Below are 17810 nucleotides of genomic sequence, written 5' to 3' on the forward strand. Positions count from 1 at the left end.
GTTTTGGAATTAGGCATCGTGGCACAGTCACCCTTTGCTCTTGCAGGTTCCACTCCTACAATGGAACGCGGCCCTCTGACTCAGTGCCTCCAGGATCCCAGATTCCGGATGACCAGGTGTTTGCCCGTCCTGTTGACACCAGAACGCCCAAGGTGGGTCACACTTCACACTCTGCATGACCATTTATAGAGGTTTTTCAGTGAGCTTGGATCTCATGAAGGGTTTGTGTCCAGCTCCGCACAGTGTGGCCACGTAGTTTTTTACTTCGAGTTATTCTAAAAGGTTGTTATAGTGAAAGCCCCAAAATTAACCATTCCACCCATGAACCTATCAGTTCAAAAGTTGTCACCATTTGAGCTATCCACGGAAACATCGTTGTTGGCTCTCAGCCCGTGCTGTTGTTATTTTTCATATTTTCCGGTGTGGGGATGCGCGACCCTCGCGCCTCCCCTGGTGTTTTTCCCGCATAGCGCATCTCCTGTAATCCCGCTTTGCCGCGTGGCCTGCGTGACGTCAGCGCGGTCGATGTGGTTGAAACGCAGTCCGAGAGATGGCACGAGTGTTGCGCGGCGAACGCCGCAAGGTTACTTGGGCGCCGAAAGGAAGGCGCTTGCGCTCTTGGGTTCGAGCTGCGAGCAGCACGGACGTGCCGCGCATGCAGCGGCTCTCTTCCCCGGCGGGTCGCCGAACAGCGCGGACATTCCGCGCCCGCGGCGACCGATGCATCTGCGAGACCGCCTCGCGTGGCCGCCTTCGAACGCGCCACGATTCGCGTGACTATACACGCGAACGACCAGGCGTTGGGATCCAGCATGGAGCGAACATATTCGCTCGCGAGGACGCGGTGAGTCGGACTTCTAGATTTGTCGCGCGCCCATCGGCATGTTTTGTGGATAGCAACTCGGCTAGCAGGCATTGATGTATGAAAGGTGCAATAAATGCCCTTGTGATTGTTTGCTCTACTGTGTTGTCGTTCCTTTGTCCCAAAAGTACGGTGTGAGATATCCCACATCAGACCCCACACCGGTGCCACGCACCACCAAAGCACCATATAATAAGAGACGCGCGAACCAGATGCTGACACTGAGAAAACTGCTGACAAAAAGGCAGCTCCATGTCTCCTCCACAGTGCAGTGTTTCTTGTTTGTTTCTCGCATACCTTGCTGTAGACACTGCAACTCTCACTCAAGGTGGACACCTGAACTACCCCAAAGTGCAAGCGTGCATTGACGAAACTATCCAGAAAGTCCAAAGTGCGACTGTGTGGAATCCCTGCAAGTCTGGAAGCTACATTTCTCCACGCGCGTAGCTACTACAGCCGTAGCAAAAAACGCGAGAGATAGAGGCATGCGCAGAAAAAAGGAAGAGACGCGCCTCCGTTGCTCGGTGACACTTGCCTGGACAGAGCATGCGCTTGCAAAACTGGATGCGTCGTCGCCTCCACAATAGATTATTAATTTTTTTATTTGGTTATATATTTACGAATACTGCAATCCCGTTACGGGATTTTTGCAGGATAGGGATACATCATTATGACATGATTAGCAGGGCAGACAAAAGAAAAATTACATGTACTAGTAAAAAGACAATACAGATATCATGAAATAAAAGATACGCTTCGAGTACAACTGAATCAATGCATCTACTGCAAGTGCAAATGTAAGAAAGCGAAAATAAGAAAATTACACAATATGGGACATAAACAAATTCAGGGATGGCTGCAACACCACATTGTTAGACAGCTGATTCCATTCAGTTATGACCCTAGGAAAAAATGAGTATTTAAAGCAATTTTTGCGGCTAGTGAAGGGGGTAATTGTTAGTGTATGCCGTTGCCTTGTAGCATAACCTGTTGAAAAGGAAATAATCTCAGAAATATCTATGCTGTAGTCTCCCTTAATGAGCTGAAACAAAAATTTTAATCTGAGAACACGATTCCTTTGGGTTACAGTTGGCAGATTGACTCTGCTTCCCAAGGCTGTCATCGACGTGCGCCTAAAGCTGTTATATATATAACAAACGGCCCGCTTTTGAATACCTTCTACTTTATTAATATCTTTTTTAGTGAAAGGATACTGTTGTATATGTGGTTTCGGTTCCGGTTTGGGGATCACCTGCCGCCAGAGGCACCAGTGTCGCTATGTGTATATATATGACTGTATGTGGCAATAAACCGGGGATTGTTTGGTTGCTAGCAGTTCGTGTACTTGGGCGGCACTCGCCGCTACAACATTGGTGACGAGGATGGGACCATTTCGGGGGGGCGTGACTTTCGCCGCTTGCTTTTTGGCGCCATGAGCATTTCTGGACTCGCGCCGCCGTCCCCGTTCCTGCCTATGTCTGGTCAACCTGCTGTTGCGTGGCCGCAATGGTTCCGCATCTTCGAGAACTACCTGCTTGCTTCGGGGGCCTCTGACTGCACGCCGGATCGTCGCAAAGCACTATTTCTTCACAGCCTCGGCGTAGAAGGTCAGCGCATATTTTATACATTACCACTTCCATCGTTGGACAACGTCAAGCTCGGTGAGCAAACTGCTACTGAGAAAACGTGGGAAGATAGCAAGGGCACAGGCGACACAAGGCCTGAAGTATTGCCGTACGATATCGCAGTCGCCGCTCTGCACGCTCATTTTTCGGCAACAAGCAATGTTGTTGCCGAACGGCATCGTTTCAGTAGGCGAGTTCAGCAAGCTGGTGAATCAGTGAATGAGTACATCACTGCATTGCGGGAGCTTTCTGCTACATGCTCTTTTCCTGTCGAAGAAGATTCGCTGCGTGACCAGTTCGTTGCTGGTATTTCGTCTCGGAGCTTGCGCGAGCTTCTTCTGCTTGAAGGATCGTCTCTCTTGTTCGCTAGAGCAGTACTACTGGCAAGGCAGTTTGAGCAGGCGTACAAAGATCTGCAAGAATTTCCTTCTGTAGATGTTGGACGCATAAATACTCGTGGAAATACGCCTACGCGTACACCAGAATCCGACGAGAGCTCGAAGCGGTCGCACAATCGCCAGTCTCATTGTTACCGCTGCGGTTCATCCCAGCACAATGCAGCATCAGTTCGCTGTCCAGCCAAAAGCAAGCGTTATCACCATTGCGGTGTCATGGGTCACTTCCGCTCTGTTTGCCAGAAACGAGCCTCCACTCCGGTGCGTGAGGTAGACAGCCAAGACTCTCCGAGCGAGGAAGTTTTGAGCATTCTGGCTGTGACGACGGCCGCTCGCTCCGCTGTTCACGTCACAGTTTCGATTGGCCGTGCGGACATAACTTTCCTTGTAGATTCTGGGTCGTCAGTTTCCATTGTTGCACACGATCTTTTTAAGCAGTATTTCGAAGGCCAAGTACTTTTGGCGCCGACTGTTCGGTTACTGGACTATTCAAAACAGCCAATTCCGGTTCGTGGCTGTTTCTTAGCTGATGTTACGTACAAAGCTAGCACAACAAGCCTTCTTTTCTACGTTGTAGAACAAGGCACCTCACTCCTGGGTATCGATGCCGTCAAGGCCCTCGGTCTACAGATTGATGGGTCATCTCTGCAATGCCTTGAAACGACGCTAACTTCTAATTCTCGAAGGGAACACCGCCTTGACCCGACGAAAGCCGTGCAGGATAGTAACCTCCCAAAGGAATTAGTTGGCGAGTTTGGATCTCTTTTCGATCCAGGCCTTGGCCTCGCGAAAGGTTGTGTGCATCACGTCAAAACGCGATCCACGGTGCAGCCAGTGCAATCCAAACTTCGGCGCCTTCCGCTCTCGCTACGACCATTGGTCTCGGAAGAGCTCCATCGGTTGGAAAATCTGGACGTGATAGAGAGAGTGGAGGCATCTGAATGGGTGTCACCCATTGTGGTCGTTAAGAAGAAAGAGGGAGGTATTCGCCTCTGTGTAGACCTTCGACAAGCAAACAAAGCTGTCGTAATAGACAGCTTTCCCCTTCCTCATACAGAAGAGCTATTACATAGTTTAGTGGGGGCTACAAATTTTTCTAAGCTAGACCTCGCGTCAGCTTACCACCAGGTCATGCTTCACCCTGCGAGTTGCGATTTGACCGCATTTATAACTCACGAAGGCCTCTTTCGTTTTAAATGAGTGTGCTTCAGACTGGCTTCCGCGCCTTCTGCATTTCAGAGTATGATGTCCAAAGTCCTGCAAGGGTGTAAGGGCGTGCTCTTCTATATAGATGACATTATAGTCTTCGGTACGGGGCCGGCAGGAGCACATAGATAACCTTGCAGCAGTACTTCAACGCATTAAAGAGTCAGGACTCAAACTGAACTGCAAATGTATCTTCGATACGCAGGAACTTTCATTTTTGGGTCACAGGATCACAGCAAGTGGTATTGTTCCGCTGGAGGAAAAGGTTGCTTCCATCAAGGATACACCGGCACCCACCAATACAGCCAGCCTTCGATCGTTCCTGGGACTGGTCGAATACTACTCTAGGTTCGTTCCCAACTTTGCCGATATGGTTGAACCGATGCGCGTTCTGCTTCGAAAGGGGCAACCATTTGTTTGGTCTGGCGAGGTAGACTCCAGTTTTCGAAAGATCAAAGAGGCACTTGCGTCCAACATAGTCCTGCGGATGTTCGATGCATCTCTTCCAGTTGTTGTTTCCACTGACGCTTCAGACTGTGGGCTTGGAGCGGTTCTCCAACAGGTGGAGGGAGAGAAACTACACACTGTCGCCTTTGCTTCTCGAGCGCTTTCATCTGCAGAGAGGAGTGTCAGGATTGGGGGCTCAATCCCATCGTCCGTGGTCCTTTGCCAAGATTGGAGTACGGCGTGAATTCGAAGGTAGCTGGCCCATGCCGTCGTCCAACTTATTTACGCTGAGATCGTTGATGAAGTGAAGAACTATTTCTCATCGAGAACGAGGAAAAGGGTTTATTTACAGAAATTAACTCAGTCTAACATGACTGCTTGAGAAAAAGAGTATCAGTCCAACATGACTGCATGAGAGAAGTGACTCAGTCTAACATGACTGCTCAAGAGAAGTGACTCAGTCTAACATGACTGCTCAAGAGAAGTGTCCTCAGCATTCGCACAACCACAGTTTTTATACACTCGATCCGCCGGTCCTACGACGCGGCGACTGTTCGTTTACTCCTTACCAACTCGCCGCGGCTCTGCAGATCAGTTTACAGACACAAAGGCAACCGCGCTCTGATGCCCGACGACGGCGTTGGTGGGGTGCCGTTCCGGGAACTATCGGCGCCGATCGAGGGTCGCTCGTTGTTCCGTGCCAGACCGAAGCGTGAGACGCACCAAAATACGTCGTCCCCACGGCAGCTTGTCCATGCGTGTCAAATCAGCTCCGCGTTGGGGAACTCCGGAATCATTGTTCACACACGCCGAACTAGTCCCGTCACAATGTCGATGGGGCGGGTGGAAGGCGGCGGATTCCAGCGCAAAGGCCGCTTCTTTGAACGCCTCCCAGCTGCAGCGACGGAGAGGGAGAGGTGCGCGTCGTGTCGCCCTGTCGTAACTGTGTGGCAATCTTGTTTCGCAGCCCGCCATTCTTGACAGGAGATATTCAGTAGGAGAACGCGAAGCGCTTGCGTGTGTTTGGGCGTGCGAGAAGTGGCATGTTTACTTGTGGGGACGCCATTTCACGTTGCTTACTGACCGTCAAGCCTTGGTCGCATTGCTGTCTACTCAAGGGCCAGGAAGGCGTCCTTTGCGGATAGCACGGTGGGCGGAGCGCCTACTGCAGTACAGCTATACAGTAAAGTACCGGAAGGGTTCGCAAAATCGAGTAACAGATGCGCTCTCTCGTCTCCCTACGTCACCTGCTCAGGAAGAAGAGACTTTACCAGATGAAACTGTATCAGTTGCCCTTATATCTTCTTGCATTACCAGGGAAGAGTTTGAACAGGCCCAGTCGGAAGACAGCACACTGCAACGAACCAAGGCCTACATTGAATCGTCCTGGCCTGTGCAAAAATCTCTGCCGGGTGAACTTCAACCTTTCCTCAAACTTTGCGATGAACTGTCAGTGGTGGACAATTTGATTTTGCGTGGCTAACGCCTTGTGGTTCCTGCATCACTTACAGCGCGGATAATTACCGCTGCTCATGAGGCTCACCCTGGAATTGTACGAACGAAAGCACGTCTGCGAGAAAAATTTTGGTGGCCAGCCATGGACAGGCAAGTCGAGCTAGCTATTCAAATGTGTAGTATATGCCAGGCAGCGGACAAGAGCACGAAGGTTATGGTTGCACCATTGAACCCGGTCCCCTTACCAAAGGAACCGTGGCTAAAGCTTGGCATGGATATTGTTGGCCCATTTGAGAGAGCACCATACGATTGTCGATATGCGATCACGCTGGTCGGCTACTTTTCTAAGTGGCCCGAAGTATACTTTTGCAACCAAGCCACAACACGCACAGTAACAGGCTTCTTGGTGTCAGTGTTCGCACGTGAAGGTTACCCAGAGGAAATTGTTTGCGATAACGGGCCACAGTTTGCATCTCGAGAGTTCCAAGCTTTTCTGCAGGATTGCGGCATCCGCTTGCGGCATTCGACCGTATACTACCCGCAAGCAAACGGACAGGTAGAACGGTTCAACAGAGTTTTTAAAAGCTTTGTTCAAGTGGCTACACTCGAGTAGCGTCCCTTACGCCAAACGGTAACAGAATACTTGGGCATTTACTGTTGTACGCCGCATGCCACAACTGCAGTTGCTCCAGCACTTCTGCTCCATGGACGTCTGCCAAGGACTCGGCTCGATGTCGTTGGGTATCCGTCAGCAATATTTGCAACCGACCCTACTTCAGAGCTCCACCGCCTACGCGAGCGGGTGAAGCAAAAGCAGCAATCCAGTAAACTATACACAGACGCTCGCAGGGCCGCAAGGGAAACCAAAGTGAATGTTGGTGACCTTGTACGAGTACGCAGACAAACAACTGCTTTTAAAGGTGACCTGGCTTTTAGCCGCCCAAGAAAAGTGATAAGAAAGCAGGGGCAATCGTCTTTCCAACTTGATGATGGAAAAACGTGGAACGCTTCAAAGTTGTCAAGGATGCCACGAGCTTCTGCATCTGTCTATGGGTGGGGGGAAAGGAGTGATACAAATGACACCGCTAGGGAAAGCAGCTCACCGCCTACCTTGGAGAGACCCGTTTCAGAAGCGCCAACCGGGACTTCAGCTGTGGCTGCTGTGAAGCAGCCGCCTATGCCACCAGTGACCGGCTGTGAGCCGGAAGAGACTTCGCCTGCCGCCAGTGGTTTCTGAGAAGCATCGGGACCTCAGCGTAGGGTACAGCCATCAAGGAATAGACGACCTCCAGACCGCTATGGACACTAAGTACAGAAAGACACGTTTTGCAGTGAACATGAACCTGTCACAATCTGCACGAGTGTTGAGTTTGCTGACGTTGTGAAATATGGACATAACTGGAATTGTATCTTGTTTCCCCCTTTTTGTTTTATATTTTTGTATTAAGTGCATAAGACAAGCACATTGTTGTTACTGTAAATATAATTCTGTAAAAGAGCACTAACGTACTACCACTACTAAATCACTAACCCATGTAGCTGTCTTTTTTTTATAAGAAAGGAAATATGTTGTATATGTGGTTTCGGTTCCGGTTTGGGGATCACCTGCCGCCAGAGGCACCAGTGTCGCTATGTGTATATATATGACTGTATGTGGCAATAAACCGGGGATTGTTTGGTTGCTAGCAGTTCATGTACTTGGGCGGCACCCGCCACTACAACAGATACCATATTATGGATCCGTAATCTAAAAGTGGCGGCACAATTGCGTTAAATGCAAGAAGGTGAACTTCAGGTGTTGTCAGTCTCGAGGCCCTCCTGAGAAAAAAAAGCCTTTGATTGGCAGAATGGCATACAGTGTTGATATGTTTGTTCCATCTAAGATCTTTAGAAATCCAAATACCAAGATATTTTATGTGCTCAACCTCAGGTAGCAAGACATTACATGCCGAGTACTGGAAGCGCAGTTTTTTAAGTTTGCACGGAATTTTCATAAATACAGTTTTGTCAAAATTGATAGCCATTTGCCAGTCACTACACCATTTTACAAGTTTTTCAAAGGCTTCATTTAGTCGTAGTTGGTCACTGACGCAATCTATTTCTGAATACATTACACAATCATCCGCATATAATCTAATTTTTACGGGAATGTCATTAACAATATCATTAATAAAAGCTAGAAACAACAGTGGTCCGAGCACCGAACCCTGTGGAACACCAGACTCAACGGGAAGCCTCTGAGAGGCATGGTTCTTGAATGTAACATATTGCTATCGGTTTGAACGATATGCAGAAAGCCAAGTAGCAATTTTGGCATTACCCAGAGTTACATCAAGTTTGTGGAGTAGCTTTTTGTGGAACACTTTGTCAAAGGCTTTCGCAAAGTCCATGAAGATTGCATCGACCTGCTTACCTGAATTTATTGCCTTAGCGAAATCGTGTACAGTAGTTACAAATTGTGTGCATGTAGAGAAACCCTTTCTGAAGCCATGCTGATGGCATGATAATATTTTATTCTTTGAAAGGAACTCAGTAAGATGTTTAGTATTATGTGTTCTGGAAGTTTGCATGATGTTAAAATCAAAGGAATAGGACGATAGTTCAAGACGTGCTGCTTATTACCATTTTTGAAGATAGGTTTTACAGCTGCCATTCTCCAGTCGATGGGAATCTCGCCTTCATTTAGCGATTTAGAAAAGAGCACACTCAGATAGATAGAGACATGGCGCATAACGCTTTAAGAATTCATTTGGCAAGCCATCAGGACCGGGTGATTTCTTAATATCAAGGTTAAGGAGCATGTTAAGTATTTCATTCTCATTAATACCAAGATATTTTATGTCAGACATAGGGGGGTATGGAGCATGAAAGTATGGCAATGAACCATTGTCTTGCGTAAACACAGATCTAAAATGTAAGTTAAGGGGAGACGCGGGTTTTAAATCGCGAAAAATGGCCAAAAAATCGATTTTTTGAAAATCACATTTTCAGTTTCTATACCCCTTTTCTATCTGATACCCAAATATCATCACTGTAAACCACTTAGAAGTGCTCTAAAAAATTTTGTTTTATCAGCCAAGGTGGCGAAAAATCTCGCGGAAATCAAGAAAGAACAGCGTTTTTCACGCCACGATATCTCCAGAACGGCGCAACTGAGCGCCGCCATCTTGGTCTCGTTGGAAAGCGCATTTCTCCGTCTTCAAATTTGCCGCTTCAGCGATCTCCTCCATACAGAAACAAGTGCACAAAAAGCAAATGATTGAAGGTCGTGCCGGAGTCTGCGATTGGCCGCGCCTTCCACGCGACTCCAGCGCGGTTCGCCATTGGTCCGGCGCTCGCGTCGTCTGCTCCGCTCTTTGCATCTCGCGAGTTTGATGTCTCCACTCGCCGTAATCTCGACGTGTCAAAACGGGCGTTACGCGGACATCGCAGTAGCATGGCCGATCCCTGCACTTGTGGACGTTTCAGACTCGCGGCTAAGCACTCCGAGCATCGGCGACGCGGACTTCGCAACCGACATTCACGCGCGGAATCCTCGGACATGCGGCTAAGCCTTTCAGCACTCGGTGTTTCGAATTCGTGACAAATTCGTATAGCGCGCGCAATCCTCGGAAACGCGGCTAAACATTTCGCGCATAGGGAGTCTCCGACTCGGCGATCATGCACATCGCGCGCGGACTTCTCGGACCGTCACCTAATCATTTTGTGCATCGGCGCCTCCGACTGCGCGAATAAGCGCATCGAGTGTCGACTTCTCGAGCCCGCGACTAGGCATTTCGCGCGTCGGCACCTTGAACTGCGCGACTAAGTACATCGCGCGTCGGCTCCTTGTATCTGTAGGCGGCTGTGCATTTCGCACATCAGCACTTCGGACTCGCAACCAAACACATTGCGCGTTCACTCTATTATCATATTGTCACGATAGCTCGTAACAATATCTATCATACCACCCCTTCATAAAGAGAACCTCGTCATGAGCTCTGTTCACTAGGCCCCTTGGGCTGGCACACACCTGGCTGCAGAAGTGATCGAGGCATCATACTAAAGTAAAATTCTGGAAAGCACCTAGCAGCTGCATATCTATCACTGGCTCTCTGATCCTAAGTTCCACAGCCACTGTCAGGTGAAGATGACTTGGAAGGCTACTTACACTCAGAGCCTTCATTCAGTAACATGGCCAATTATACCAAATGAAAAAAATGCCTCACTGATTGTAATGGAGACTGCTATCAATCAGACAGCCTGCATGTACAACACTGGAACTATAGTCTTGACCACACAGAGTTCTACACTTCGGTTTGAAACCCAGGCACCATGCTCATTGTAGAGCATAGTGCCTAATAAGGTTTCTTGTGCTAGTTCAGTGGCCAGTGTGCTATTATTTTGAGAGTGTGCAGTCACACATTTAGTATGGCCATTCTTACAAAACATAGAGCTTCAAAATGGTACCATTTGTATTGCTGTAGATTCACTTCAGCAAAAGCTACATTTGTTTGAAACTTCAAATGCGTTTATTTCAGTTCGATGTTTTTGCACACTGTACTCCGCCTTACGGGTGTTTTTTCTGGGTTGTCTTTGGCCAAAAATGACAAGGGTGGTATCATTTTATTCGTATTGAAATGATCTGGGGGGTGATGCTATTTTTATTACTCTTGCACCGCCATGAAAATTACATTCAGGTATAGTACTCGCTGCTAATTAGAAAAAAATGCTCATAATAAATGCAAGATTGTTTTCTTGTCCGCAAAATGCTTCCAAATGAATGAAAATAGCATCACCCCCTACAGTAGGTCTTTAGCAATGGTGTCATGCATTTAGTTTTTGGTTTAGCAAGACGGAATCATCAAAAAGCCCCGTAACGAGTTTGAAATTAATTTGACTTCAGACCTCAATATTTTTTGAACTGCTACAGCTATCAAAAATCTATTTACAGATCTGAAATCCACACGAAAAATTACCCCGGACAGTGGAGTTTAATTAAGATTCACGCATAAATAAGAAAAAAAGTTTTAAGACCCACTTTTAGGGGGGGACGCGGCTTTCGCATCGCGAAAAATTGCCAAAAAGTCGATTTCTCGAAAATCACATTTTCAATTTCTATAACCCTTTCTCTATCTGATACCCAAATATCATCACTGTAAACCACTTAGAAGTGCTCTAAAAAGTTCGTTTTATCAGCCAAGGTTGTGAAAAATCTCGCGGAAATCAAGAAAGAACATCGTTTTTCATGCCCCAATATCTCGGGAACGTCGCAACCGAGGGCCGCCATGTTAATCTCGTTGGAAAGCGCGTTTCTCCGTCTTCAAATTTGCCACTTCAGTGATCTCCATACAGAAACAAGCGCACAAAAAGCAAATGATTTAAGGTCGTGCCAGACTCTGCGATTGGCCACGCCCGCCACATGACTCCAGCGTGGTTTGCCATTGGTCCGGCGCTCGGGTCGTCTGCTTGGCTCTTTGCACCTCGCGGGTCTGGACGTCTCCACTCGTCACAATCTCGACGTGTCAAAACGGTTGCTACGCGGACATCGCAGTAGCATTGTTGATCCCTACGTTTGTGGATGTTTCAGACTCACGGCTAAGCATTCCGAGCATCGGCGACGCGAACTTCGCGACAAAGATTCACGCACGGAATCCTCGCACATGCGGCTAAGCCTTTCAGCACTCGATGTTTCGGAATGCGTGATAAAGCACATTGCGCAGGCAATCCTCGGGCACACAGCTAAACATTTTGCGCATAGGGAGTCTCCGACTCGGCGATCATGCACATGCACGCGGACTTCTCGGACCCTCACCTAAGCATTTTGTGCATTGCCGCCTCCGACTGCATGAATAAGCGCATCGAATGTCGACTCCTCGAGTCTGTGGCTGTGGCATCGAGTCTCGACTCCTGCGGCTTGGAATTTCGCGCGTCGGCACCTCGGACTGCACGAATAAGCGTGTAGAGTGTCGACTCCTCGAACGTGCGACTAAGCATTTCGTGCGTCGGCTCCTCGGACTGCGCGACTAACCACATCGCACGTCAGCTCCTTGGATCTGCGGCTAGGTATTTCGCGCGTCACCTCGGACCTACAACCAAGCACATTGCGCATTCACTCTATTGTTACGATAGCTCGTAGCAATATCTCTCATACCACCCATTCATAGAGAACCTCATCATGAGCTTTGTTCACTAGGCCCCTTGGGCTGGCACAGACACTTGGCTGCAGAAGTGATCGAGGCATCATACAAAAGTACAATTCTGGAAAGCACCTTGCAGCTGCATATCTATCACAGGCTTCTGATCCTAAGTTCTACAGCCATTGTCAAGTAAAGATGACTTGGGAGGCTGCTGACACTCAGAGCCTTCGTTGAGTAACACGGTCAATTCTACAAAAAAAAAAAAAAAAAAAAAGCGTCGCTGATTGTACTAAAGATTGCTATCAATTGGGCAGCCTGTGGGTGCAGGCTGCTTGAATGTACACTGGAGCTATATTCATGCCCACACAGAGTTCTGCAGCTCACTTGGTTTGAAACCTAAGCACCATGCTCTTTGTAGAGAAAAAGCAGCAAAAAATACCCCATAAAAAGAAGAAAAAGGGGGGGGGGGAAGCACACCGAACTAGAGGCCACATGTCCAAGAAGCCCCACATCACAAAACACCCCAAGGACTACAAATTTGGTGCCTTTTAGAGAACTGAAGAGAAGGTGAAACTGTTCTTCTGCCTTTTTGCTCAGTTTCTGGAGCTGATTTCTTTGTTACTGTTTAACATATTTTGACTTCGTTTTTTTTTTTGTCACATTCCTTAGGCTGCAATGCAGGTCGTGACTTTCTCGCTTTCTTATGTTGACCCTTTGTAAGTTTACGATATGGCTATTCGTCTACCCTGAAAGTGTGCTTGATGTGAAGGTGACATAAAATGTGGCACTCCAAAAAATCTTTTTGCAGTGCCACGAAAAAAAAAAAAATTTTTTTTTTGCGGAAAAAAAAGAATGCAAGAATATAACGACCTTCAGTATGCATTGAGCTATGCAGTCAATACTTAACAAGCCTTCTGTAACGTTTTTTAAGTTCCCCAGGCTCTCCAGAAAGTAAGAGGGAGAAAAATTCTGCTCAATAAAATTGAATAACATGTTCTCAAGATATCGCTCTGAAACTTTTATGGAAGCATCAGGGAGACAGTCTAAACATTTGTGCCAATTTTCATAAAAATCCATGAAAAAATAAGGAAGGTAATTTTCAAAGCCCTCAAGTGAATAAAACATGATTCCAACGTGTCGAGATTGGTGATCTAAAGCATCGATCACCGGGGATCAATTTGAATAGGCATGGTAGCAAAAGAGTTACCATCCGTGTGAGACTGTATATACTGAATCCCTGCCAATGCTTGAAATGCCAGAGGTTTGGCCACGGCTCACAGAGCTGCCGTGGTTGGCTGACGTGTGCTAAATGTGGAGCGAACGACCACCCTGCTGGTGGTTGTCAAGGAGGGCTTCACTGTGCTAACTTTGATGGAGGGCACATCGCATACTCGCAGTCATGCCCGAAATGAAAACAATCCAAAAATTTCTAACACTTAAGATGAAACAAAACATTTATTTCAGAGACGTGCGTAAGCGTTTTTCCTTTGTTCGGCACACAACGTATGCCGATAAACGAGAAGAAAAGGGGTTAACCGAGGGGCCCGATTTTTATTAGTCATATTATGAGAAGCCAACAAACACTGACACCAAGGACAACATCGGTGAAATTACTTGTGCTTAATAAATGAAATAAAGAAACGATAAATTAATGGAAATTGAAGTGGATGAAGAAACAACTTGCCGCAGGTGGAAACCGAAACCACAACCTTCCCATTTCGCGTGCGATGCTCTACCAATTGAGCTACCGCGGCGTCGTTTCCCCATCCACTTTCTTGGGTATTTATATGTACTAGTAGAACCCTGGGAGTGTTAGCCAGCGCCACCACTCACAGACCTTGGCGGCGGACGTGGGACGTCCTTTTTGCCGGAGGCGTCACGAGAACATGATCTTTTCGGGTGAAGGCAACTGGTCAATAAACCCCAATAAACCCTCACCTTACCTGATAAAATGGAAGCTGACCGCGGAGTCAGTGACTCCCAAAACCCCGCGAGAGTCGAGACCCGAGGCATGTGGCACACTGCCGCCTGTGCGGACATCCAGCGCCTCACAGGAGGCGATGGAAGCAACCCCAAGCCCTCCGGCATCAGCAGCATCGAAGGATCGGCATGCCTCATTGGAGTGTGCCAGGACAGGAAAACTCGCAAGAGTTACTGCGCCTATGAAAGACCCAGTAACATAGCTGTTCAATCTTGAATACAGAAGCATTTATTCCAGCTACAATGGCTGTACAGATGTTACAGTGAAATGTCAGAGGACTCATTGATAATCTAGATGATGTAAAACAACTGTACGAATTCCAACCAAAAGTGTTCTGTGTTCAAAAAACACTTAAGATCCTGCCACACAAGCTTTCTAAAGCAGTTTGTTGTAGTTCGAAAACACCACAATAACTATCTTGCCGGCTCAGGTGAAGTGGCTATAATTACAGACAAGTTTTACAGGCATACTACAGGACAAATAATTTCAGGCATGCTATCGGTTCCTGAAAGTCAGCTTCGCCTCTGTACAGAAATCTTATTTGGTTAAGCATACGAAAAAGTATTGCAGTGAAGCACGACAAGCTTGGGAAGGGGCTATTGCTACGGGATACAATATGTATTCCTTAAATTTACATGCGTTCATCCAGTATTTCCTTTCACAGTACAAGCACCAATAGGCCGAAGACGTGTACCGACAGGTCTTCAGAGCATTTTCGAATGTGCCTGCGGCGGTTTGAGCTCTTAAAGGCAGTAAATGACATGCATTTATTCTTTTCCAACTGGCCGATTTTTCGGACATATTTGCGGCCCCTAGGGAGTTTGAAAAATCGAACGTGGACTGTGCAACTGACCAAGAAGTTGCTTCGAATGGTCCATGGGGCGAATGAGTGGCAGAAAGAGGACAAGAACAGAAAGGACCTATGCATTGAGGAATTAACGGGAAAGGGAGCGTGTTCCTGCTGTTTTGAAAGAGCTTGAGCTCGAAACACAAAGTGTTGGCTGATGCCGAGATGCAGGTGTCGTTCATCGAGACCAAAATAAACTCTTTAAAGCAGTGAAACACAACCCTGAGGCATCATGCACGAGCTAAAAGTATGTCAGGACAATTGAGGTTGACTTGCGAGCTGTTGGGAGAGAATCTCAATTGTGACCAAGCTCGGGCCTCATAGCACCGAGATTGCTATCAGTTGATAAAAATAGCTCATATTCGAAATTTTTTTTTCTGTATGCATTTCCTTTTTATTCGTATTTGGGAATGTAAATGCCGACTTGATTTGCAATTTTTTTCGAAGACATTTTATTTACTGTGCATTTTACTAACCCCTCCTTTCTATTCTCTTTTTGAATAACATAAACACTAGTCCTTAGTATTCAAATTGGATTAAGTTCTTTTTTTTCATAGGCTTACTAGAGAGTGACAGCATCGGGCGTTATGGTTTCAGCCCGTCTTGACATAAAACATAATTCTGCATCGCTTACGAAATTTTGCAAAGGCACTCAGGGAAAACCAGGAAAACTCAGGGTATTCGGAAATGTCAACTTGGTAGACACCCTGGAAACGCTCTGGCCATACCGTGGCGGGCGATCATGGCGGTTGTCAATAACCGTGGCGGGCGATCATGGCCATACTTCTAGCTGCATTTTCCACCTAACCGACTGACTCATTGGAAAGATCAAGTGTCATACATGTTTATTGTGGAATGCATATCAGATCTGGAGGCCTTTTGTGTCCTAGGAGCAGAGTGCTGATGAGCTCATGCCTATAATGAACGGACACACTTTGCACGAGCGTTGCATGTACTGCCCTCAAGATTTAATATTGTAACGATGCAGGATCGACGAGTATGCGTAGCAGCACCGCCAAGGAATGCACTTTATCAGTTGTCCAAGGGAACAACAACAACGTCTTCTTCGTTTTCCCCGCTTCACCTCAGCGTCGTCCCCACTGGCGCATACCCGCTGCATTATGGTTCTGCCAAATATAGTTGTGTCATTTGCTCCCCCTTTAGAAAAGATCATCGTCCCGATAATAGAGGCTTGGAAAGCAGCGGTAAAGAACTGCGCAGTCTTGTCAGTCCTCATAGTACGGCTTCATACGAAGCACGTAAACGACCTCGGATAAATGCCGTCGGCGCTTTGAACAGTGCGAGCTGTCTGGAACGACTTCGTAGTTGATGTCACTGATGCGTCGGAGAACTATGTAGGGCCCGAAGTATTTGTGTAGGAGCTTTTCAGAGAGCCCACGCTGTCGAATAGGTGTCCAGATCCACACTTTGTCGCCGATGTTGTATGTTACGGCTTTGTGCCGAAGATTGTAGCGTCGGGCGTCAATGTCCTGTTGCTCGTGGATTCGCAGACGCGCAAGCTGCCTAGCTGCCTCTGCTCGGTGTGTTATCTCTTCTGCACCCGTCTCGTTGTCGTCAAGTTCATGAGGGAGCATTGCATCTAATGTTGTTGTAACCTCACGGCCGTATACGAGACTGAAGGGCATCTTGCGAGTGGTCTCTTGACGAGCCGTATTGTACGCGAAGCTGACATAAGGTAAAACCTCGTCCCAGTTCCTATGCTCTACATCTACGTACATGCTTATCATATCAGCCAATGTCCTATTGAGTCGTTCTGTCAGTCCGTTCGTTTGAGGGTGATACGCTGTTGTCTTCCGCTGGGCGGTACCACTTAGACGTAGAATGATATCTTAAAACTGGGCCATGAACGCAATACCTCTGTCCGTGACGACTACTGCGGGAGCGCCATGCCTTAAAACGATGGATTCCAGAAAAAATCGTGCCGCTTCATCTGCTGTTGCTCGTTGCAGGGCACTTGTCTCGGCATATCTAGTGAGATAATCCGTGGCAAAGATTATCCACCTATTACCAGTAGTAGACGCTGGGAAGGGGCCCAGAAAGTCCATGACCACGCCAGGACCTCGTTTTCATGCGTTACACCTGCTTTCTCATGTCTTGTTATGACACAACGCCAACTCATCAATGTCGCCGGTGGGCGACATGATCGCTGTGAGCAAAGATCCTCGAGATATCGCTTTCGAGTATACAATCACTTATGCGCGATCTCGTGCCTTGTCATGCGCCGCGTCGGTGGCCATCTGTTGCGCTGCGCAAGGTCGAGCGAAAGTGATTGTATCCCTGAATGCAACTATATATGTTCAAGCTGGCAACGCATAAATGGGCTGACTATGCCGAGTGCGTGCCGGCCTCGCCGGGCACTGCCATGCTGGTAGCATATTTACATTCGGCTAGCTGTCCCGGCGTACGATTTTGCAAACTACGGGCAGGTTCGGGTTGTCTTGGGATCCCAGCCCACGTGACTTCCTATCAGAGCCAGAACTAGCTGGCTGAGATAACTCCGAAAGTCGAAGAGGCCCAGTGGCGCGTGATCTTGGCACTGCTGAATTTCAACAGCTGTTAAAGCAGTACTCATGCCATCAATTTTCGCAGCTTTAAGTTCCAAAGAAAGAAAACGAGCTTTTAAATCTGTTACATCAAGAGTGAGCTTACTCTGTTTTTCTTCCGTGGACGTTAGTTTTACCATGACAGCATTTTGCCCTTCAAGCAACTGCGCAAGCAGTTGTTCAGTAGGCCCTGGATTCCTGGATTGGACCCTGGACCCTCGATTGGACCCAGAATTCCTGGATTACTGGACCCTGAATTGTTCAATAGGCCCTCACATCTCAGGCAGGGGCTTTGCTCAAGGACAAGGA

The 17810-nt window shown here is 47.6% G+C and overlaps 1 protein-coding gene across 7 annotated transcripts in view; it reads left to right on the forward strand.

Moving 5' to 3' along the window:
* The window catches only part of faf (ubiquitin carboxyl-terminal hydrolase-like faf), a 758782-nt gene that overhangs the window by 230795 nt on the left and 510177 nt on the right, over positions 1 to 17810 (forward strand). For all 7 annotated transcript variants that reach the window (XM_065437146.1, XM_065437151.1, XM_070532615.1 and 4 more), the window contains one exon: positions 47 to 152. In XM_065437146.1, the coding sequence (XP_065293218.1) occupies positions 47 to 152 (106 nt within the window). The remainder of the gene's footprint in view (positions 1 to 46; positions 153 to 17810) is intronic.

Source organism: Dermacentor albipictus, chromosome 1 (genome assembly GCF_038994185.2).
Source record: "Dermacentor albipictus isolate Rhodes 1998 colony chromosome 1, USDA_Dalb.pri_finalv2, whole genome shotgun sequence".
Lineage (NCBI taxonomy): Eukaryota > Metazoa > Arthropoda > Arachnida > Ixodida > Ixodidae > Dermacentor > Dermacentor albipictus.